General features: G+C 43.4%; 1 protein-coding gene across 12 annotated transcripts in view; it reads left to right on the top strand.

The window, feature by feature from the left end:
- Window positions 1-10,981, top strand: part of mbnl1 (muscleblind-like splicing regulator 1) — a 120,181-nt gene extending 109,200 nt beyond the window's left edge. For 8 of the 12 annotated variants that reach the window (XM_042339051.1, XM_042339040.1, XM_042339039.1 and 5 more), the window contains 5 exons: window positions 69-104; window positions 501-563; window positions 1,244-1,335; window positions 4,157-4,232; window positions 7,166-10,981. In XM_042339051.1, the coding sequence (XP_042194985.1) occupies window positions 69-104; window positions 501-563; window positions 1,244-1,335; window positions 4,157-4,213 (248 nt within the window). In that variant the 3' untranslated portion in view covers window positions 4,214-4,232; window positions 7,166-10,981. The remainder of the gene's footprint in view (window positions 1-68; window positions 105-500; window positions 564-1,243; window positions 1,336-4,156; window positions 4,233-7,165) is intronic. The other 4 variants (XM_042339047.1, XM_042339049.1, XM_042339048.1 and 1 more) reach the window with 2 other exon arrangements.
- The last annotated feature ends 13,937 nt before the right edge of the window (window positions 10,982-24,918 follow it).

A 24,918-nucleotide genomic window follows, 5' to 3' on the forward strand; every position in this document is an offset into this window, starting at 1 on the left:
CGTGTGATGGGTTTTTTAATTCTTTTCCCCTTCAAATCCACCTTCCTGTTGCAATGCATGATGGGCAGGCTCAATATTGTGCATGACACCAGCTACAAGTGTTGGTAGGTGCCAGCTTTGTTTCTTGATTATCTGTACACATAGAATTACATGTGACCCCCTTCGAAATCCACTCTCGAGATTAGCTATCCTTCAGCCAGTGAATTAATGCCCTATAGCATACCACCCTACTCCGCTCAGCCAACCGTCCTTTGGCAATCCAAACATTTTTGAGACCCCGGCTCGGGGTCAGACTGAACCACCTTCAAGCACACATCGCAGGCACCTCGAGGCACTGAGCAACAGTTTAAATCACCATACTCTTTACATTTCATATAGCGCCTGATCATCACGTCCCAAAAGCGCTTCACAGGATATACACCAGCATTGTAATCTGTTTGTTCCCTCTTCTCCCACCTGGCTCTCTTGCTTTACACAAAATGCTTTATTTTCACATCCAGAAGCGCTTCACTGGCTTGAAGCAAGTTGCTGGTTAGGACAAAAGCGGGAGTTGAATTTGACAGGTCTGAGCACTTGGTTTAGAATTATCAGCTTTTACTCTATAAATTCAGTAAAATGCAGCTTTTAATTATGATATATGAAGAGATCAACTTTAATAATTTTTTATGGCATTCATAAAATAACTATTTGTACAATGTTGTAATGGAGAGATGTCCTTATTTTGAAGCATATGATTAATCTGACTTTAACTTATTGGTAGTTTGATAGGCTGCTTATAGCAAATATTGTCATTAATATTGTATCAGTTGATGTTTGCGTCAAATTTATGGTTTTATTGTAACAAATGTTTTTTATTTATTTTATTTTTCTCCTCTGCCCTTCCCTCTCTTTCTCTGATTTTTCTCTTTTTCTCTCTGTATTTCTGTCTCCGTCTCGGCATGGGTCTTGTCCCTCTTTCTTTGCCTCTTTCTTTGCCTCTGCCTTGCTGTCTGTCTATGTTTCTGTCAATATCTATCTGTATCATCTATCTTTCTCTCTCTCCCTCGGTCTATCTCTCTGTCCCTTCTCTCGGTCTATTTCCCTCTTCCCCCACCTTCTCTCTTCAACACTCCCCCTTCCACCCGGTCTCTCCCTCCCTTTCTCTCTGTCCCCCTCTTTCTCTCTCTCTCTCTCTCTCTCTCTCTCTCTCCCCCTCTCTCCCCACCCTGCCCCATTCTGCTTTGACGTGCCTTTACCTGGATAGTACCCATGATGCACGGAGCCACACCTGCCACTGTGTCCGCAGCAGCCACATCAACCAGTGTGCCCTTCGCCGCCTCCGCCACAGCCAACCAGGTTTGCAAATTTACAGGCAATCTTTCTCACAAGCACCTCACCCGCAGCCATTTGAAATGTGTACAGAGTGTTCACAAAGCCGAGTTACCCTCCTTTCTCCCCGCACCCCCCACCATCATAGTGCACTGATCAACAACTGAAACATGTGGAAGAACGATGATAATTGTATTTAGAAGTACGTAATTGTATTCAGTACAAATGGTTAACTGTGTTTAGACGTCCAGAGGATTGGTGGGTGTTAGCGCCATCATTTTCATGGCAGATAATGATCCATCGCCATGTTTCAGCTCCTCCGTAACCTCATATCTCTGGTGTAACAATGGGGTTGAGAGGATGTGGTGGACATCCTGTCTATTTTCACTGACATGCATTCGGGACCCTGAGTGACAGAATTAAAATATGCAGCCCATTTAATGAACAAAATATCAGTTATTTACTTCCATCAGAAAGCTTTTATTTGAGTCTGTGACCAGCTTTTTATTGTGTACTTCAGTTTTATGCAGTGGAACTTTATTTTTCTTTAATTTATCATCATGCATCGAGATGAGGGGTGTTGACACTGGGAAATACTTTCCCATATTGGGCACCAAAGTGTAACCAACTCAGCATTGCCAGGTCAACTTAGCATGAGGCAGAGACAGAATAAAACTCCCTCCGTCTACACTGTCACATCCAGCACTCCCAGATACAGCACTAGTTAGATACAGAATAAAGCTTCCTCTACTAAGCTCTCATGCTCTGAGTGATTGGGTAAACTCACACACTGGTGTTTCAGACACAGTGTCATTAACATGAGTCACAAGTAGTGATGCCTGCTGGTAACTGGATGCAGACCACGTTGACCTGCCGAGTTCCACTTTGTTTACAGAAGCACTTGTGGGTTCTACTCCTCAAGGCCAGTATGTGCAATAAGAACGTGAATGCAGCTATCCCCAAGCCATGGTGAGGATCTGTACATCAAACGCCCCTCCAAACACACCTGTCCAGAGTTACCTTGACCCTAAAAAGGTCATGTCTCCTGACCGGAAATCGTATTGTTATTGGCCAAAGCTCTTTCTCACTGAGGGACAAGAACAACCAGCCATGTGCCATGATAAATTATTCCTCGTGGCGTCTTTAATGTGCAGCGTAGAGTCCTGTTCTAGGTAGTAGCACCCTTTGTCTCGTGGTAATATCCCCTCTTGGAGTTTGGTCGCTGCTGAAGTTGCCTCTGTGTAGAAACCACAGTGTGCTTCCTGCCATTATATTGATTCTGATTCTTTCCACTCCCTGTCGCAGCAGATAAGCTCACAGGAGGAGGTTTGGACAGGAGCCAGTCTGGCTGGGGAAATGGTCAGAGCTCAAACAATATATATATATATAAATCAGAAATAGTTTTGCTTTATTGACAATGGGCTGAACATTTTAATGGAACATATGAAGATCTCTGATTCCTTTACAAGTGTTTGAATCCCCAGCAAGTTCCCAATATTAGGGTGCAATCACCAGCTCCCCTAACAGCACGAGAAGTCAGAACAGGCACAGCAACAACAACAAGATTACACTTGTATAGCGCCTTTCATGTCGGTAGATTTCTTCAGCTTGTAGTTGAACCCTGCTGGGAAGCAAGGTTAGCAGGATCCCCACCCTCTCTTTGCTGAATTTGAGATGGGCCAGCAGTCAGGGTTACAAATGTCCCAGAGGTTCGGGAGAGGAAAATCAACCGGGACTCCTGCTACTGATCACTATCCAGTGCTCCCTGCTGGAAGGTTGAGGGTAGGATCCAGCTCAGCTCCAATGTTCCCTTGGACTAAGACATCACGGGGTGTCCATGACCCTGTAATTAATCTAATCCTTGCATTTGATAATACACCTTATCACATTGTCGAAACGTCTCAAAGCGCTTCACAGGATATACTGTAAAGTGCAGTGACTATTTTGTGGATGAACCGTGGCAGCCAGTTGCTCACAGCAATGTCCCACAAACAGCCATGGTGTGAGTGATCAACTTTACGTGGGGGATTGTTGGCCAGTACACCAGGAGAAACTCCTTTTTTTTGAAATTGGTGCCATAGGATCTTTAATGTCCACCTTGAACAGGTAATCGGGACCTCAGTTTAACATCTCATCCAAAAAATGACACCTCCATATTTGTTAAATACAGAATCCTGTTCCTCATCATTTAATATCATTGCACAGAGCTTTGGACTCTTGTTTCTTTCCTAGAGAGTGACATTTTTCCTAAAGAAAATATTTCCTCTTCCTGCCCCTATTTTCATGAGAGAGTGACTCACACTAGGGCGCGGCTCCAGAGCTTGTTTCATTTCCCAAAGTCCATTGTAGGAGAAAGCACAGAGACTGTGAGGTTTTGTTAGACTGCAAAGTGCATCTTAATCCTGCCCTCACTTATGGAACAACCTGACATACCATAGCTACAAGAGCACAATTCCCTCACTTGACATAAACTGAAGTGTATGACGCTACTTCCAATGCAAGGATCATTATTCTACCCTCTACTCTGTGACGGTGAATAGCAGCTTACAAGAGTGTGGAGTAACGGGTGGAGATCAAAATGCTGCCCCGTCCACCATGTCCATCACACTCACACCCACATCCCTCTGGTTTGCCCCCCAGGCTCCTTTATGCTCCCAGAAAACACAATTAGCCATTTTGCAAATATTGCACAGGAGATGCCGTTGTGTATGTTCTAAGTTATTGCAGTTATTTGTACTGTGAACATTTTTTTTCCAGTTAATAGCTGTCTTTAGCCTTTTCCATGTTAGTTGGATGTGTTTGATGAGCCACACATATTAACCTGGTGTCATTCTCTTCCTCTCTGCAGATGCCCATAATATCTTTAGATCATCTGACTAGCCACAAGTATGTTACTCAAATGTAGGACGTTCCTTGATGAAAGAGTAAGTAGATTCATTTCCTTGGTTTTCTTCCTTCCATAGTATCAGCAAAATGATTTCATGCATTGGGGTTTATTTGTTCAGTTTTCACCTGGTCTCCCCACTCTCTTCAAAGCATGAGGAGGTGTTCGGTTCCCTCCTGTGCTTCAGACAAAAGGCTGTTCTGCCTATGTATGTGTGTACCTTCATAGACATCTCAGAAGGGACCTGAAAGAGGGGTATTGGTTTCTAAATGGGAATTGAGAAAATAAATCAGAACAATAATTTCAGATAAGCCAAGACAGCAGGACAAGAGGTGAACAAGTTCAGCTGCAAAGATCAAGTTCAAAACCAACAGGAAGTATTGTCATCCACAGGGTCATTAACATCTGGAACAGATTACAGTTTCAGGGACTCCTTTAAGAAACGGCTCATTGGGTATTCTAGAACGATGAGATCAAATGGGCACAAGGTCTTTCTATTTCCCAACCTCTCTTGTTGTGAAGGATTGTGAAGTCCTAGAGATGTGCTGCCCCCAGGAGGTTGTTTGTGTTAATTGTCCTGATAAGGTCGCCATAATTTTACAATGGCATATTCTGACTTTGTGGCACTGTTATAAACCCACAAACTTATCTTTGGAATGATAGATAATATCTTATCTTTGGAATAATAGATAATGGTTTTAATTCATTTTCACCCCTTCAACATATGCTCACACACTCACGTGCGTATACAAACACGCACGTGTATACACGTTTGCGGTTGTGTGTGCTGTGCTTTCTATCTGTACTCCTGCTTGTGCATGTCAGAGATGTGAGAAATTAATTCAAACATATTTTGTAACAATTACATACAGACAAAGCTTTTTGATCGGTTTTGTGAGGGAACCACTTGTTGTGGGTGTTTCCATGGAAACGGGCAGTTTGGCAGCAGCAACCTTATCAATATACATCAGGGCATCTTGCAACATATCCTTCACATTCACTCAAATATCTTTTCAGTCAGAAGCTCTGGAGCACACTTGTGACTGTGCGTGTGTGTGTGGGAGAGGGTGTGAGGAGCTCAAGATAACAAAGGACGGGAAATCTAAGCCAAATAAAAAAAACAGAAAATGGCCCGTGCCTCAACACACAATTAAAACAACTTAATCCGCCTTAATTCTGCAAATCCTCATTTGTGCCAGCCTGATACTAAGAGGAGAAAATCATTCTTTTCTCTCAGGCACCTTCAATAAATATATAATCCTTGCATTTTGATTTCACCTCATCGAAATGTCTCAACCTCTTCACGGGATTTACAGCCAAGTGTAGTGATGATTTATTTTGCACGAACATCTGCCTCCATGTGCCAGATGTGAAGAGTCATTTATGCTTATTATTATTTTAATCCAATTGAGCATTCCCCCCTCAAAATCTGGCTGGCAGCGTGTCAGCGTGAGGCTTTCTCATCTTCATTGTCTTTAGTGTAGCGGACTGGTTCCTGCTATTCAACAACAACAAAATTTTGCATTTATATAGTGCCCTTCACACGAGATAGCGTCTTGGACCTCTTGACAGTAGCAGAGCCTGGGAGATTTGAGTATGATGTCCGTAAGCACGGTAGAAAGGTCTGAACACAGGCAAGGATGAGACAATGTAGAGGGATTGAGGCCAGGTCATTGGTGGCCTTTGGCTGAGGATGAGATAAAGTCAAGATCTGAGCGGAACATTACTGGGATAAATTGTTACATCCTAAGTGTAACAACCTCACCTGCAGGGGATAAACACAGTGCATTTCTGAATACGAAATGTATCCTTATCGGATTCCTGCAATAATCGGCCCGAAATTTCAGTCTTTTCAAACAGTTTTGCTTTAAAATTTAGGATGTGCAGAATTGTGGTAAATTCTTACATCAAATCTTAATTTAGCAGCTGATTTCTTTCTAAACATTGCGGGCAAAGGCTTTCCAAGTTTAGACTGGAGTTAAGAATTTGCACAATTTGGTATCACCTTGTGCTAAAAATTTGTTCTTCGGGACGTGCTGGCGAAAATTTCTTTCAGTGTTGTGCCCATCGCCTTTGGCGATGTTGGGCACTAATGGGATTTTCCAATTGCAGTCACGCATAGCCAATGCCCTGCGAGGAATGCTGGACCAAATTATTACCCATAATGTTTTAGAAATGAGAGAATTGTGCGTTTCTTAAGGAGAAATCCGTTTAGGAAAAATCGCAAATGAGATTTAATTCTACTGAGTTCCTGAGAAATTATCTTGTAGCCTAGTTTCTTGTGGTAAAGAAGAATTCTCCCAGCTTCATTCTCGTCACAGTATGTCTTTGTCATACAGCTGTGCAACTTCCTCCCCCACCCCTGCCCAGACTGTCTGGAGTTATTACAAGTTTATTACACTGCAGAGGAGCTTCACTCTGTTTGTATGCCAGGCTCTGGTTGCCTTGGAAGAGCATCTTTTGCCCAGCCAAGTGCTGACTATACGAGACACGCTCAGAGGCATGGGTTCTAAACAGTGACTGCAGTTAACAACACTGCCAGCAGGCGGCCAAACTTGTGCTTGTTTCCCTCGTCTCACCCCCTTCGCCCCATCTTATACCTCTGATGTGAAAGATGCTGCGTAAAATGCAAGCATTATTATATTTGTTATTAATAATGAATGGAATCATAAAATGTGACTTGGGTTTATGTCCAGTGAAATTCGGCTATGTCTATGTACTTGCTCCCGCACTGCAGCTCTCCAATCCCAGAATAGCTAGAACAGATTACCAGAACGGGTGTTTGGGGCTCAAAGGCAGAACTCAGTAAGAAATGTCTTGATGTTATGTTGGGAGCATGGGAATTCTGGCAGGAGGAGATGAAATGGTCTGAAGGGCTTTCTTCACCTAAATCTCAGTTGTGATTAATCTGTCTCTGTAGCATTAAATGTGCATCAGGAATTATAGCTGCTTTGTTCTCTCTGGTCCCTGTAGATCAGCATGAAGAGATGGCAGTACGCTGGAGCTCCTTCCAGGGCAAGAGTGAGCAGCCATTCTGTAAATACCACCATCCGATTCCCAATCCCACAACAGTGAAACCTTCTACATTTTGCATGCTTACGAAATGGGAGAATGGTTCATCAGGAACAAAATGTCCAATTGGAAAAATCCAAATGCCGCAAACTGAGACTTCCACCCAGCCTTGAGTGTTTCACCAGCAGCAGAGCTGGGAGAAGGTCTCAATCAACATCCAGCGTCATTCGCCTTTTCTCGTACTGAATTATGCATCAAATCCGAGATATGCATAACGTAGCCTATTTCTTACATACAGTATGTCTTGTCTCTTGGATGGAAAGGTAAACAACGATGTACACTTTAATATATAGTATGTATAGGTACCTCCTAGACCAAGCCCATCATTTTCGATGTTAGGAATTAAATGTTTTATTTCAAGTTTACAAAATGGAAAACTGAAAAAAAAAACAAAAAAAAAAAACGGTGCACCTTGTATTTAAAAAATACTATTTTGCCATTAGTGTCAACTTGATTGTGCATGCACAGTGTTCTGTGTTAAGGGTTATATTCTAATAAGATTGTGAGAAGGATTTAAAGAGGCAATGGACAGAGATGAATGTGCTGAGCAAACAACCCGCAACGGTGTCTGACCTTTGTTTTAAAGCACACCATAGCTTTAAATGACGTGTTGTAAGGGGTACACATTAAGTGCCATAGACTGTGCATTTAACTCACAGAGTATTATTACTGCAGTGTTAACACATTTACCGAATAGCCACATTTTGCTCCTGCTAATGCTCCGTCATTAACCTTTTCCATGCCAAAGTTCTCTCTGAAAATGGCACCTTTGCTTCCCAATAACAGAAATGAAACTTTGGGAGCCTTGAGGATGAACTTGTTTGTTGTTCTGCTCTATACAATCGTTATCTGTTAATGCCCAGCGAGGGATATTAATCATATTTAAGACGTGCCATCTTGACTTTGCCAGCGTTGGCAAGTGTTAGTAACAGACCCCTTCACCAAATGCTTCAGAGGAATCATGCTGTGGCATGGGGGGGATTGTTAGCTACAAACTAAGAGTCAAACCACTTCAGCCCCGAAGGTGCCATTTTGCAGAGACCTAAGATTCAACCATTTGTGCAGTTTAATTTGCTCCGATTTGTTCCTCTGTCACAAGTCGATTCGACTATAAACGTTTCTGCGGCGGTGGATCCTGCCTTTGTTCGATCAAAGTCACACACCTATATTCTCTCCCACGCGCGCACGCACACGCACGTAAAAAAAAACCAAATGCACCCACGCGAGAGTGACTCTAAATTAGAAAATCGCAAAGGAGGAAAGAAGCACTGTTATAAGGATGCATGATAAACCAAAACAGGAATTAAATGAAGATGTTTATTAAAATTAGCAACGGGGTGGGATATGTTTTTGGGTGGATTTTATATGTGATTTTTTTCAGAGTAACTGCATTTAAGCCTTATATAAAAAAAACACACAGGTAAAATTATACTGTGTATTTTAATGGTTCATCCAAAAGAAATCTCTTTTTCCTCCCCCCCCCCTCCCCCCACCCCCCTTTCAGATCTTTTGCAGCTTGTTAAGGTGATAGCTTCGCTCTGCTCCGCTCAGCCTGTTCTATGCTGTAGCGGGGCCAGGTGTGTTAGTGAGACAGAAACCGGAGAAGTGAAAGTTCAATTCCTGAATTTTCCATACTTCCGAGCTGAACGCAGGGTTATAAGTAGATAAAGTCAGGAGATGCGCTTGATAGTTTAAGATGGTCGCATTGATTTTTATTGATTGTACTATACATCTATTAAAGCCTTAGATTATATTACGGGTTGGAACCCATTTTAAATGTTATTTCAATCCTGTTTAAGGACATCTAGGTGTAGACTCTATTGTTAATGTAGCCCTTTTATCCTCCTTTCCTTCTTTCAATTTGTAGTTTCTTACATATATAAAAAAAATAGATTTTGTTTTCATTTTTTTTCTATTATGTTTCAATGTTGGATACAGTTTTAATATTTTTTTTAGTTGATAGAATATTTTTGTTTATTAGGATTTAACAGATTAAAAAGTGTCTAAAGTTTTATAGCTTTTTTTCTCCTCCATAATTTACTCATAGTGTTGAATTTACATGTAAGTGTCATTTAATTCTTAAACAGCTAAAGAATGATTTATATTTTACCGACTTACACTTAAATGTAAGCATGTCCGTCATTGTTTCCCTCCTGTAGGTTGCATTTAGAGAACAAATGATATTTTGTACGGATAACTTACAATGATGCACTCATTGGGAAGTTAAGTTGTTGCTATGGCAACAATCCTGGCAGACAATAACGTAATATTTTAATGATTTATTTTCTTTGTAATTAAGTCAAGATGGAAATCTCTAGGTTCCTAGAAATTAGAATTGAAGTTATTTTCTACTGTAATCATTCAGGTTGTAAGATATTGTTTCAGTATTTTTTAAAATCCCTAATCTGGTTCGTCAGACGTTTCTTGAGACAGAAGCTGCATAATCGATAGATTGAGGGATTTTTCTTTTTTTAAAAAAAATGTCATGAATTCAAATATTAATCGAAAGCTTACTTTTTAAGGAAAAAAAGTCAAGAATGAATCTGATTGTGTGCAAAAAAAACTCTTCAGAGGTTGATTATGCAGCAATTAGAGAAAGCGAGGGATGGGAAGCCTGGAAGGTGGTTGACTCTTTGCACTTCTGTACATAGTCAAACAAAGAAAACCTGTAAAATAGTAAGATCTTATTTTGAATAAAAAAAATGTCTATAATAACGAGGAATTTTGTTAAGGTAATTAAAAACGACAGGCTGAACAAAAAAAACTTTAAAAAACTTGCAAAAAAAAAAGAGGGCAGCGAGAGTGACACTCTGAACCGCCCCCGAAAAAGGCAAAATAATGCTTTGCTTCATGTGGCAGTTTGTAGTTTGCCAGGATTATTTTCAGCTAAGAGTGATAAGATATCCTTTCAAGATCTCACGACTGATAACTAACTCCCCACAGGGTTTGAAACAAAGCTCCAAATCATTTTACAGAACAGGTTCATCAGCTGTTAACAGGTTAATGTTCACTAGCAAAATATCTCCACGTCACTTAAGAGAGATATATATATATAACAAATATATATATTTAAGAAAGTGAAAGACATCTTCACATCAATGAATATATATACAATATACAAAATATATATGTATAAAAAAAGAGAGAAATTTATCTAAAAAAAATTATCTACTGCATGTCTAGAGGTTTTCAAACAACAGCAAGGAAAGGAAGGTAAAATTAGACGTCTTATATACTGATCAATCGGTTCTGTAAACTGAATTTGGTCATTCGCTTATCCAGGGAAAGCGAGGAATGGTTCGTACAACTGAAACAAAACAAAATGACTCGTCACTTTCATTTCAACTTTGGAAGAAATGTCTGTTTTAATTTTTTTTGATAAATAAACCAAAAACACACACACACACAGAGTCAGGCACAAAAATAATAATAAAGCCTCACTGAGCTCAATGCTCTTGCAGTTGCTGGTCCTTTTCGCAGTTGAGAGTCGATTTTTAGATAATGAAAATACCCCCTCCCTCCCCGACCCACCTTCCCCCCTAGCCAAAAAGCTCTTAAACAACAACAACTTGCATTTATATAGTGCCCTCGATGGCATCTCGGAGCGCTTAAAACAAACGCACTTAAAAAAGTCAAATGCATATTTTTCCTCCTTCCCTCCCCCACCAAACCAGAGAGAAGACAAGTTTCATTTTATGAAGAAATAAATATTTTTAATAAAAATTCGAAGAATTAAAAAAAATGCAAAAAAAATTTGATCATTTTAAGTTCCCACGAAAAAATCAGTAAAATCGCTACTTATTTTTGTTGCAAAGAAAATTGCAAACAAACCAACCTGTACCTTCACCTGCTAAAAGGACAGATAGATGCTTGGTTTTACTCTTGTATAATCATGGACTTACTTTTGCTTGTAGTTTGATAACGTACACTTCTCTCCTTGGCTGCAAGTTGTTTTTTCCTGCTTATTTCATTATTACCGCTATATCTTTGATTCTTGCTGTATGGAAAAAAAATTAAAAAAAAAACAAAATTGCCAAAAACGCAAAAAATGGTCTGCATTTCACTTTATTGATTGAAGGTTGTTCAGCTTAGCTCGCTGCATGGCATCCCCTTTCTCCTCTCCCACTCTCCTCACTTGCTCCCCCTCATTCTCTCCCTCTTCCCTCCCAATCCCTCTCTCCTTCTCTGGCAAGTTTATCTGGGAAAGAGTGTTACATGGGACCACGGCAGTGCACGGGACACAGAGAGACTGTTGGGGTCCAGTATTAAAGAAAATCCTACACTGCTCTGCCTCTCGCACCTGTCAATGATTGTAGCTGTCTGGTTCCCACTTGAATTTGCTGACACAATCTGCGTCCGTGACGTGTCCACTCTCCACACTCTCCGCTCTGTGTGTAAAGTGTTTCACTCTGGACTGGTTGCTCACTGTCCCGCTCCTGACCTTGGAGACCGCAGCTTCTCGTTATGACTGTTAAACTGGTTATTAGGGTTTTCTTTATAACCTTTAGGGTCGGGAATATTTCAGTCAGATTTCCCTGAGCCTTCTCTTCTCCAGGGGAATCATTCCGCTTCCAAAGCCTCTCCAGGTACCACTGGTCCGGATTCCAGCTCAGTGTAGTTGTCTATTCTTCCACTGCACCCCCCCCCCACACACGTACGCAATAGAATGCCAAAACATTCTTATGTTGACTGTATAATGGAGTTGGCAATGAAGTTCCAGGTAATTTCGCACAGCGGTGACCCACAACCAGTCGTGGATTGAAGTGGCCAAATTTTTATGTTTTTTTTTGGAGGGATTATTACTCTCAGAAAGCAATCTGCCAATGGACTAACAACCGAGTTCCTGCTTACTGCTAGATAAACAGCGGAGTGTGGAGTAAGGAAACTTACTCTAAGGTTTTGCCCTGACTGGGAATCGAACCTGGGTTCTCTTGCTTGCGAGGTGCTCTTACCCTTACTCTGGCACTCCCAACATAGGAATAGGATTGAATAGGGCATAGATGAATGTTTCACTCAGAGAATGGCTGTATAATGTATGCAAGGCACAAGTTGTGGAGGATCCGGGGAGGCAGGGGTCCAACCAGATAATAACGAACAGGAAAGACCGTTCAGTTCTGGCTAAAGGTGCTGCAGTGTGTTCTGCAAAGGAGCATTTGGATCACATCAGTCACACAAATTTAACCCAAGAGCACAAGCAAGTTTCAAAATTCACTGGCTTTTTGTTTCACTTTTGAAAAAGCGTGATGCTCAACATGCATTATTTGCTCTCGCGACTGAGGAGCCGAGCGCTGTGAGGGGAAGTGCTTTTGCTTGGAATTCAATGGAAAATGACAGGAGATCTCAACCCCAGCCCAGAGCAGGGGTTACATTCTTCATCCACCTGATATCCATTCCCAGTACTGTCAGCAGTCCAGCTCAAACCATAGCACTCTCGCTTCTGAGTCATGAGGTTGTGGGTTCAAGTCCCCCACGTCAGCACTCAGTCTATGCTGACACTCCGGGGAGCACGGTATTGTCAGAGTTCGGATGAGCCTTAGTTAAACTGAGGTCCCATCTGCCTGTTCAGGTGGATGTTAAAGATCCCATGGCACTATTCAAAAAGAGACGGGAGTTTAACCTGGTGTCATGGCCAACAAACCTCCAAATAAAATTGGCCACTCACTTCATGGATGTGTGGGGGATATTGCTGTGCATAATTGGCCTCTGTGTTTGCCTACAAATAAACAGTCACTACACTGTACAGGGTGTTTACAAAGTCCTGTTACGCCCATTTTTTTTCCTACAGTGCACTGACCAACAACTGAAACGTGGAAGAATGATGATAATTGTATTTAGAAGTAGTCAGTACAGGTGTTTAACTGTATTTAGACGTCCAGAGGATCGGTGTGAGTGTGTGAGCGTCATCATTTTCATGGCAGATAATGATCCGTTACAATGATCGGAGCGACATCTGTAACATGGAATGAGTGAGGAGGAAGTTACTGGTATCAGACATTATTACACTCGACTCGTCTGCAACTGAAAATAAGAATTCAAGGTAAGAAAACGGGGCGGGCGGGGAACAGGAGTTTTGTGAATCCTGTGAAGCTCTTTGAGACATCCTCCGGATGTGAGAAGTCGCTGTATCAAATGTAAGGGTTATGATTATTATTAGCCTGTGCCCGGTTCAGTGTGACCCTCACTCACATCATCAATAGTCCTTCTACACATTTCAGGCTTTAAGACTCGGGTTTACCAGTTCTGGACTATGCCACCAGATGGCGCACTTACCACCAGATTGTGGGAATCCGCACAGGGAGGCTGCCCACTTGGAGCTCTCTCTCCCCATCGTGTCTGTGCTGGTGCTCCCCCACCGAACCTCTCTACTCTAACACCATGTCTCTTTCTCCATATCCTCCCCCCAGAGGAAGGACAGGCAGCGATTTGTGAATGTTTGAGAACTATGTCAGGCAGGGTTGGGGAGAGAGATCCCCAAGCCTTGGCTCTTGCCAACCTGCGTCTAATACTTTCTGAGATTAGGTAAGGAGGATGTGTCCCTCCAGGGAGGGAGTGCACATTCCATTCCAACAATTTATCCATGTGCCGGTTTGGCACCAAATCCCAGTTTGGTTGGGATACCCTTAAACATGGTGATGGCTTTAGGCATTTGTGTCAAGACACCCGGCTAACCAGAAAACAAATGATGAGATGATGAGATCAGAGGTGTTGATGGTGCAAGACAAGTGAAGGCAATAGTGAGAGATTATAGAAAGAAGAAAAAATGTATCTGAGACTAAGAGGCTGTGTGAATGGTTATGAAAGGAGGGATGAAGTGCCTGTAGGTGGCGCCTCAGACAACACAATGTCAACCTCGGTGTGTTTGATAAATAGCTGGTTGTGTTGAGGTGAATTCAACCCATAGATTGTTCAGACCCAGTCAACAGTGTTACTCAGGAAGTTAACGTAGAATATACAAGAGTGTTTTTTTGTCTTAAAATCTAAGGATGGTGGAAAATTATGAAATCCACTCTTAATTTGGAAGCCGGACATAGAATTATACAGCACAGAAGGAGGCCATTTGGCCTATCGTATCTGAAAAGAGCTACCCAAATCAATCCCACTTCCCCCGCTCTCTCCTGCAAACTTGTCCTCCCCAAATAATTATCTACCTCGAATCTTAAAAGTTATTGATTCGACTTCCACCACCCTTTCATGCAATGCATTCCAGATCCAAACAACTCAATGTGTAAAACATTTTCTCTGAACCTCCCCTCTGCTTCTTTCAGCAACTATTTAAAATCAGTGTCCTCGGGTTACTGACTCATCCATCAGTGAAAATAGTTTCTCCTTGTTCACCCTATCGGATCCCCTCACCATTTTGAAGACTTCTGTTAAGTCTCCTCTTAACCTTTTCTGCTCCAAGGAAAATAATCCTAGCTTCTCTAGCCTGTCCTCATAACTGAAGTCCCTCATTCCTTGTACTATCCTTGTAAATCACCTTTGCACCCTCTCCAATGCCTTAATATCCTTCCTAAAGTGTGGTGCCCAGAACTGAACACTGTCTCTCGCTGAGGTCTAACCAGTGTTTTATAAAGGTTCATCATTGACTTTTGTATTCTATACCCCTATTTATAAAGCCTTATATCCCGTATGCTTCATTAACAGCTTTGTCTACCTATCCTGCCACCTTCAAAGATTTACTTATATGCAACCCCAGGTCCCACAGTTCCTTCACCCCCTTTAAGATTGTACCGTCAGCTTATATTGCCTCTCCTCATTCTTCTTCCCAAAATGCTTCACTTTGTATTTCTCCACATTAAGCTTCATCTGCCACGTGTCTTGCCCGTTTTACCAGTCTGTCTCTGTCCTCTTGCAGTCTGCTACTACCCTCCTCATTGTTTACTACTTTTCCTAGCTTCGTATCATCTTGGAAATTGTACTCCCTATACCGAGTCCAGGTCATTTATATAGATCAAAAACAGCAGTGGTCCCAATACCGATCCCTGGGGGACAACACTGCACACTTCCCTCCAGCCAGAAAAATAAACCTTCACCATCATTCTCTGCTTTCTGTCTCCCAGCCAGTTCTGTATCCATGCTGCCATTGACCCTTTAACACCACAAGCTTCTACCTTGCTTACAAGTAACATAACAACACACAAAAAAATCTCACAGGCTGAGACTAGGCGGAATTCTGGGTCATTGTTTTGTAGTTTAAAAAAAAGTGGAGTTGTGAAAATATCTAAGGAACAGATCACAGGTCGTTTCCTGTTTAATAACTACCGGCTCATTTCCAAGTTGCCTTTCCTTCCTAAAGTTCTGGAATCTGTTGTTGCAAATCAACTTCATTCACACATATATCTCCCTCCACTCCCTACTCGAGCCCCTGCAGTCTGGGTTCTGCCCAGCCCACATGAGACAATGTTCATCAAATCACTAATGAAGTCCTCTCCATCCGTGACCACGGCCCCTTCTGCCTCCTTGTCCTCCTGGACCTCTCCACTGCATTCGACACACAGTCGATCACGCCGTCCTCCTCCACCGCGTCTTTTCTTCCCTCAATTACCTCAGTGGGACCACACGTGCCTGGGTCAAGTCCTACTTAACCAACCACCCTTGGCGCTGGATGCAGAATGGGCTCATTATAAGCAAACATATATAGGAGCGGTTCAAAGGAAGGTGATCGATAATGATGGTCCTTGTATTTGACATCACGCCTTACCATATCATCAAGAAATCTTCGAGATCTGAGTTCAATTCCAGGCAGGGCGAAACCTTGGGCAAGTTTCCTTACTCCACACGCCTAATAATAATCCCTCCAAAACAAAAGACAATAATAAATTGGTCATTTTCAATCTACGATTGTTTGTGGGACATTGCTGTGTGCAATTGGCTGCTGCGTTCGCCCACAAATATACAGTCAATTTACTTTACAGTGTCTTCTGTGAAGCGCTTTGGGACGTCCTCCCGACGTGAAAAGCGCTATATCAAATGCAAGGATTATTATTATTATTCTGTGAAGCGCTTTGGGACGTCCTCCCGACGTGAAAAGCGCTATATCGAATGCAAGGATTATTATTATTATTATTATCAAGACATCTCAAAGTGCTTCACGGGATTTTACTAGAGAATGCAGTGACTGTATTTGTAGGTGAATGCAGCATTGAATTTGCACACAGGGAAGGCACACACGAACTGCCATGGAGTGAGCAATCAATTTTATTTGGGGGATTGTTGGGTCAGGACACTGGGAGAGAGAAACTCCCTTCTTTTTTCGAATAGCGCAACAGGATCTTTAACGTCCACCTGAACAGGCCGACCGGGAGCTCGGTTTAACGCCTCATCCGAAGGACGGCACTCCCGACAATGCAACTCACCCCCAGCATTGAAATGGAATGTCAGCTTAGACAAGTACCGATATAGGGCTTTAACCCACAACCTTCTGCCTCAGAGGCAAGAATGCGACCGACTGAGCCAGGCTGACACACACACACACACAGACACACATTTGAGTGCAAGTTTTGGTGGCAGTTGTAGTTGATCGTACTCAGTGTTGCAGTTTAGCTGACTTACTGATCTGGTGTGTGGCTGAGCAAGACCTGTAGGTCATTTGTTTCACACAAGGTTGAGGTTTGCTCAACAATATAAATCCTCTGGTGATCAGGAGGCCTCTGGCGTTTGGGAACAGCTTAGCTGGGAGACAAATAGAGAGGGAGGTGGGGAAGGGGGGGATGCATTGGTTGTTTCCTGCCTCATGTACACTTGAGAGAGTAAAGCCTTTCGGTGGCCAGGCTGCAGGGATGAGCTGTGAGAGTGGAGGAACTGAGCGAGGTCTGCTGTGCTCTCAGCCTGAATACCTCTGCGGCTTGGCTGAGCTTTGCCGAGTGTCAAACCAATGCAAGGGAGAAAGCGAGTGGGAATCCTGTGGTTCAGCGCTCTGAGGCACTATCCAGCGTGAAAGGTCTATAGAAATGCTGATCTTTAGAAAATACTGCATGAGCTGGGCTTTCTGTGGGTCGCTGTCACTGTGAGGGAGTGACTCTGGTTGTCTGCGTGCGTGCGTGCGTGTGTGTGTTGTGTATAAGAGACTGTGTGTGTGTGTCTGGCCTGCTCCATGACCCCCAACCCACCTGCCCCACTATTGGCCACTCTGCCCCCAACCTCTGGAATTCCATCCCCCAGTCACTCCGCCTCGCCCCCTCCTTAGCCTCCTTCAAGTCCCGCCTCAAGACCCTCCACTTCGACCATGCCATCCCCCCTTCCGCTCCCCTCCCTTACCCTCCCAACCCCAGCTCGGGTGTGAAATGCTGTACACTGTCCAGCGCCTTGGGACATCCTCATGACGTGAAAGGCGCTATACAAATGTAATCGTTGTTGTTGTTGTTATTGTTGTTGTGTTTGGGGAAAGGGAACCTTTCACACCCAGCTGATCTAACCTGTGCAGCCCGGTGCCCTCTCTGTATGTCTGTGATAAACACTTCCTGATGCCATTGACAACCAAACACACTGGGGAAGGAGCTGGGCTGGAGACAGACACATACGAGGGCAGTGGGATAGGAGTGGGGACTCGTGCCCCATCAATGGCAGCTCAGGCTCCCTCTCTCCTCAGGAGTGAACCCCCCCGGCCCCCCCATCGCTCAGAGGGGGCTACTCACCCCACCTCCCCACCCCACTCCGCAGACGAACAGAAACAAGTCTGCTGAGTTTCTGAGTTTTCCAGCAGCTGTTGGGGAAATCACAGTCTGATTATATCATTTGCCAAACGCCCCCCCGCCTCGCCCCCCCACAGGAGTGAATCAGATGATTATTCAGGAAACGTTTTGATTGCTGGACATCTGCACATCTGGCGGAGCCAATACTAGCGGAGTGACGCCAGTTGTGCTGGCCTTGGCCTTGGCTTTGGCCTGTTCCTCCCTCTCTCCCCCCACCCCACACACAGCGTTCTTCTCAGCTGTGCTTGTCCTCTGAACATCACGACCACCACAGGTTAGCTAACATCCGTCACTCAGCCAGCATTTTTTCACTTCTCCTCACCACATTCAATTTGGCACCAATTTCCCTCCACGTCTCCCTGCCCGTCCCACCCCATCGTTGACGGTCAGGCCTTCAGCCTCTCTGCTCACACCCTCTGGAACTTTATCCTCCAGTCCCTTCACCTTGCTCCCTCCCTTGCTTCCTTCAAAGCACATCTCAACTCCCCCCCTCGACCACTCTTCTGGCCACCCTTCTATCCCTACACTCCCAGCCCTCCACCCATCCTGATCCCATCTCCCTGCTCGGGCCCAAATCCCTGATTGTCCAGTATCTTGGGCCGTGCCCCCCAACGAGAAAAGTGGTATACAAATATAATTTATTGTTGTCGTTGTTGTTGAGGCCGCTTTCTTGAAGGTTGTGTTTATACAATACAAAATGACATTTATAAAGAGCCTTTCAGGTCGGGAGGACGTCCCAACATGAAAGCCCCCTTACACATGAAGTGGGGTCTCGGAGCGCTGCCCCCTCTGTAACCCAATGTCCTTCTTAACTTTCAAAGAAGTGATGAACATTTGCGGTGTTAATTATCTCGGCGGCAGACTTGATACCCAATTTCGGATGCTGGTGTCATAGAGGAAGGGGCCACAAGGTGGCAGTGCCACCACCACCGATCTGGTCAAACGAAACAATCCATCTCCGGAGTTTTCCATGTGTAGGTGGGATGCATGGAATTCTCAGTCTGGTTTGGATTCACTTAAGCAATGGTGACGGGTTTCCGCATGTGTCATGTCAGACACAAAAAAATTTTGGGCAGATGAGGGGAATCTCAGAGCTTAGCAGACTCCAGGCTGACGTGCTCGGCAATGGAATATTGAAATGAAACTCATTCTTTCTGATGGTCTCTAGTCCTGTTTCTGAGCCAGGTGGGGTCTGCAGTACTGCACAGGGCACTGCTGGTGACATTCTGGCAGACCAGTCACTGGGTGGGGTGGGGAGGGGGGGGGGGGGGGGGATGTGGGGGTGGGGGTGCAGGCATTCTTTGTAGACCACAAATAATAACAGTAATCTTTGCATTTGGTGTAGCGCTTTTCACATCGGAGGGATGTCCCAAAGCGCTCGTAGGATATACTGTAAGTGTAGTGACTGCATTTTTGTAGGTGAATGGGGTGGGTGTGGTGTTCCTAGCTGGACAAGCAGCAGGAATTAAAGCAAATCCACTTTGCAGTATATTCTGTGAAGCGCAATGAGGCATCTCAACGACATGATAAAGGCACTATATCAAATGCAAGGATTCTTATTATTATTCTCTCCTTCACTCCTCTCCCATATTCCTCCTCTCCTACACTCCTACACTCGTGTTCCTTTGTTCTCTGACAGATGTAATATGTACCCAGGGTTATTGCACTAATAGTCCTTGAACTCTAGCTAATCTTTCACATCGTAAATCAGGGCTGAGAAATCCATGTTCATGTTGACCGAGTGACGTCGCAGGTCAAGGCCTGAGCCAAGTCCAACTCTCTACCACTGGGCTTTTCACAACAGCTACCTCGTTCTCACTATGCCTGATGGCCAGTTTGTCCCTTTTGGCTGATACTGTTGAGTCCTGTATCGTAGTGGTTAGTGCACAAGCGAGAGGACCCAGAACCCGTTTGTTAGTCGATTGTCGGATCGCTTTTCGGGGGTAATAATGCCTCCAAAAAAAAATGTGGTCACTCAATCCATGACTGTTTGTGGGACACTAGTGTGTGCAATTGGCTGCTGTTTTTCGCCCACAAGATGTACGGTCAATCCACTTTATTCACATCCTGGCTGTGTGTGGGAGAAGTTACTGTAATTAAACTACCTGCTGCGTTTGCCTACAAGATACACAGTCACTACATTTTGCAGTAAAAGTGAAGTGGATTTGAGATATTTTGATGTTGAAGGCCCTCTATCAAAACCAAGGATTGTTATTAATAACAACAACAACTTGCATTTAAGCAGCACCCACCATTGCCGGGATGCTTGACGAAGGGTAAGGTCTTCAGGTGCAATTATAAATCATAATAAAAAAAACCTAAAAATGGGGAAAGCGGAGGGTTAGAGAAAAGCATTCCCTATTATTAATAATAAATAATAAAGACTATTCCAGTGTGTCCATTTTTATTCCCCTGATCGTTCAGATACGTGATCGTTCATTCTCTGGCACGGAGCCAGGCCTCTTGTGATGTGCAGTGCTCTCTGTAGTGTTATTCAGAGTTAGTAGCGTCTATGTTTGGACAAGTTGTATCAACATGTGCTGGTTGACCTTTGAATGTGTGTGCGTGTATTTTCCTGTGGCGTTTAAATGACTTCTGGTCGGGACTATTAATGGTAACAAGGCAGACTATAATGATGGTTATTTCCTTCAAGTGCTACTGAACAGCCCTTGATATAGAGCCTGGAAATGGCAAATCGCTGGCAAGTGGATTGGCAAAATCAATTTTCGCACAGCAAGGTTCCAACAAGCTTGAAGGTGGATGATGAATAATAATGTATAGTATATAATAAAGAATAATCCTTGCATTTGATTTAGTGCCTTATCACATCATCGAGGCATCTCAAAGCGCTTCGCAGGATATACTGTAAAGTGGATTGACTGTATATTTTGCGGGCGAAAAGCGGCAGCCAATTTGCAATCCCACAAACAGCCATGGAACCATGACCAATGTTATTTGGGGGATTGTTGGCCAGGACACGTGGAGAAAGAAACTCCCATCTCTTTTTGAATAGTGCCATGGGAATCTTTAACATCCACCTAAATAGTCAGATGGGATCTCGGTTTAGCGTCTCGTTGAAGGACAGCAGCACTTCCAACAATGCAACCACCCTCATCTGTGTGCAGTTTTGGTCTCCTTATTTAAGGAAGGATGTACTTCTTGCCTTGGAGGCGGTGCAGCGTAGATTTACTAGGTTAGTACCAGGGATGAAGGGGATGAGTTACGAGGATAGGCTGACCAATTTGGGCCTATAGTCTCTAGAATATAGAAGAATTAGAGGGGATCTTATAGAAACCTAAAAGATCATCAAGAGGATGATAGAGTAGATAGTGGGAGATTGTTTCCCCTGGTTGGAGAAACTAAAACCAGGGGTCACAACCTTAAAATCAAAGGCAGCCCTTTCACACTGAGTTGAGGAAGAACTTCTTCACTCAAAGGGTGGTGAATGTATGGAACTCACTACCCCAAAGGGCTGTTGACGCTCAGTCCTTGAGCATATTCAAGACTGAGATAGATATATTTCTTATTGCAAAAGGGATTAAGGGATATGGGGATAAGGCAGGGTTATGGTATTAGCTGGAGTTAGATAGAAGATCAGCCATGATTGAATGGCGGGGCAGGTTCGAATGGCCTACTCCTGCTCCTACATGTTATGTTATCCCATCACTGCATCTGAGTGTCAGCTTAGACTGTGTGATTCCATGTCTCGAATCACATGATTCACAATCACATGATTGTGAACTTGTTAACGATCATGAGGTTGGTTGGGGGTGAAGAAGGCCCTTTGGCCCATTTGATCACATCATTGCAGAATCAGGGTTCCAGTGAGGTCAGGTTCCTGCTGACATGAACTCAGACTTTACTCTCTAATGTAATCATGCTGGAAAAATGCAGTATTTTGTTGTGTCCTCAGTATTTACTCGGCTGGTCCAAGTTAGATACACAGTGTTGTATATAGAAGTGCAGCATCATGCTGTCAAACCCACACAACGTGTCTGCTGGCCCTGCTTGGTTTATGTCTCACTGAAGCTTGGTTACATTGTGTGTTCCACGTGTCTCAGATATTCACAATCCAGGACCGAGTTGCTGACCGTGAGGAACCTGGGTTTGAAGGAGCCTCCTGGTTGTCTCGTTGATTAATTAATCAACAAAATTAATTAGGACTTACCGTCACTCTAACGGGATTGGCAAATCCCCCTTAACTCTCGCCTCTAAATATACACCCGTGAACCAAGAGAACATAGAACCATAATAATTCACAGCCCAGAAGATTTTGCCCACAAAATACACAGTCACTCCACTTAATGTATCCTGTGAAGCACTCTGGGACATCTCATTGACGCGATAAGGCGCTACATCAAATGTAAGAATTATTATTTTTATTAAGGCCATTTGGCCCATTATGTCTGTTCCCTCAAGAGCAATCCTTTCAGGCCCACTTCCCCGCCCTTTCCCTTAAACCCCTGCAGCTGACTCTGTTGAAGGTATTATTCTAGTTCCCTTTTGAAAGCCAATATGGACTTCCCCTCAACCAACATTCTTCAGGCCAACAGCACAGTCCTACCCGGTTATGTCGACATTGCGGGCACCCAGCAGAATTTGTTGACATAAGCAGGTGTCGATATATAAAAAAATGAACTAGTTTGTGTCAGTCACTGGCAGCCGAGCTACAAGCTGGGGAAGTTGTAGTTCAGACACACACTGAGCTGTTTTTGTTGAAATAAACGGGCTTGCAATAAGTTGGAAAATACACGTGTATACATGTATTTATGTATGTATATTTGTATATATTGTAAATGTGTATACAACAACACGAACAGCAAATTGCATTTATATAACGACGTTCACACGGAGAGGATGTGCCAAAGGCAGTGGACATATTCATGTGTTTATACATGTATATATGTCTATGTGTTTGTGTATCCTTCGTGAACCCAGCCTTGGGTGAAATTTGTGGCATTTCATTCTGCATTCCTCGCGTTAATTAAGGGAAAGAGAGAGAGAGAGAGTTGCTAAACGCCGTTACCAGCTATGGTTTTAGACTTTTCCAGAGGAGCAGATTTTCATTGATGTGAGTTGTGTAGAGCTGGGAGCAGAGATGTGCTGAGACCTGTCTGGCTGTCAGCTTTGTTGGCAGATCTTTAATCAGCAAATGTAGAACCTGAACTTGCTCTGAAGGAGGATTGAGTCACTGTGTTGGGTTAGACACACCAATGTCAATGATCTGAGAACTACACAACACAGGGGAGAAAAATCTACTCTAGATCTACTCATCGTGTTTGTGCTGGTGCTCACTCCCGCACTGGAGCGCTCTACTCTAATCGCATTCCCTGCTCTTTTGATGCACCATTTCATAATACACCCAGGGAAGTAAATGTAAACTGAAACCAGGGTTTCTGATTTCAGCGTAGATGTGAACATGAGCAATATGTCTTTTCACGTCTATCATCGAGAACGGTCTTAACCTGTGAACCTTCCAAATACCTCAACAACAAGTGTGGACAGGCCTGTGTGAGTTTACTTTATACTGTAAATAGCTCAATCTGTTTTGCCCAAACAGTGCAAACACACAGCTGAATTTTGTTCTATTGTGGTTGCTTCCAGGACTCATAGTGCTGGAAGCAACCACAATAGAACAAAATGATGTCTCAAAGTGCTTCCTAGAATATATTGTAAAAGTATAGTGTCTGTCTATTTTGTGGGCAAAACGCAGCAGCCAATTGCGTACAGCAGTGTCCCATAAACAGTCATGGATTCAGTGACCAAATTCCTTTTTATTTTTTAGTTTGTTTTTAAGGGATTATTACCCCCGGAAAAGCGATCTGCCAATCAACTAACAACTTAGTTTCTACTTAGTTTCTATTTACTGTGAGGTAAGCAGAGGCGTGTGGAGTAAGGAAATTTGCCCAACGTTTCGCCCCGCCCAGGAATCAAACCCAGGTCCTCTCGGTTGCGAGGTGAGTGCTCTAACAACTACATGAGTCAGAATGGAATGACGTGGATACTTACCTCAGAGATGGTGATGGTCTCCATTAGGCAAATGATTAACGTATCAGATAAGAAACAAGAGAACCGAGAAACAGACCCAATACCTAATGGCTCGCCTTGTTATCCAAGGTTTCCATTATCTTTTGGAGCTGTGGGTTAATGCAGAATGTGCACTGAGGCATGGAAACTTGGCTTGCGTTAGGATACTGTGTGCTGTTTGCTCTGCTCTTTGGAAGAAAGCTTTGTCATCATTTCCGGGTCAAATGTAGTTTAGTTCCACAAACATTCCCCAAATCTTAATCCATTAATTTTGACTTGAAAACTTGTATCTTATCAGGTGATGTTAAAGATCCCATTGCATGATTGGAAAAGAGAAGAAGTTTCTCCCGTTGTCCTGGCTAGTGTGTTAGCCTGGCTCAGTCGGTAGCACTCTCATCTCTGAGTCAGAAGGTATGGGTAGAAGCCCCATGTCAGGGCTTTGAGCTCATTCTCTAGGTTTCCCACTCCAGTGCAATGCTGGGGAGTTCTGCGATGTTGGAAGTGCCGTCTTTCCAATGAGATGTTAAACCTGTTGATGTGGACGTTAAAAACCCCGCAGCACTATTCAGAAAGAGAAGGGAGTTTCTCTCCAGTATCCTGGCCAAAAATCCCCCAGAGAAAATCGTTCAGTCATTTTTATGGTTTGTAGGACATCGCTGTGTGCAGAATACATAGTCTCTACACTTTGCAGTATATCCTGTTGAGTGCTTTGGGATTCCCTCCCGACGGAAAACTGCTGTAGGAAATGCAAGGATCAATAGTTTTACAGTATTATGTTCTATGGGGCGATGGGAATTAATAATAAGTTTTGAAATAATAATCGTTGGATTTGATATAGGACCTTATCAAGGTGTTGCAATGTCTTAAAGCGCTTCACAGAATATACTGTAATGTGAGGTGACTGTGTACTTTGTGGGCAAAATGCAGCAGCCAATT

This window comes from Callorhinchus milii, unplaced genomic scaffold (genome assembly GCF_018977255.1).
Source record: "Callorhinchus milii isolate IMCB2004 unplaced genomic scaffold, IMCB_Cmil_1.0 Scaffold11, whole genome shotgun sequence".
NCBI classification, from domain to species: domain Eukaryota; kingdom Metazoa; phylum Chordata; class Chondrichthyes; order Chimaeriformes; family Callorhinchidae; genus Callorhinchus; species Callorhinchus milii.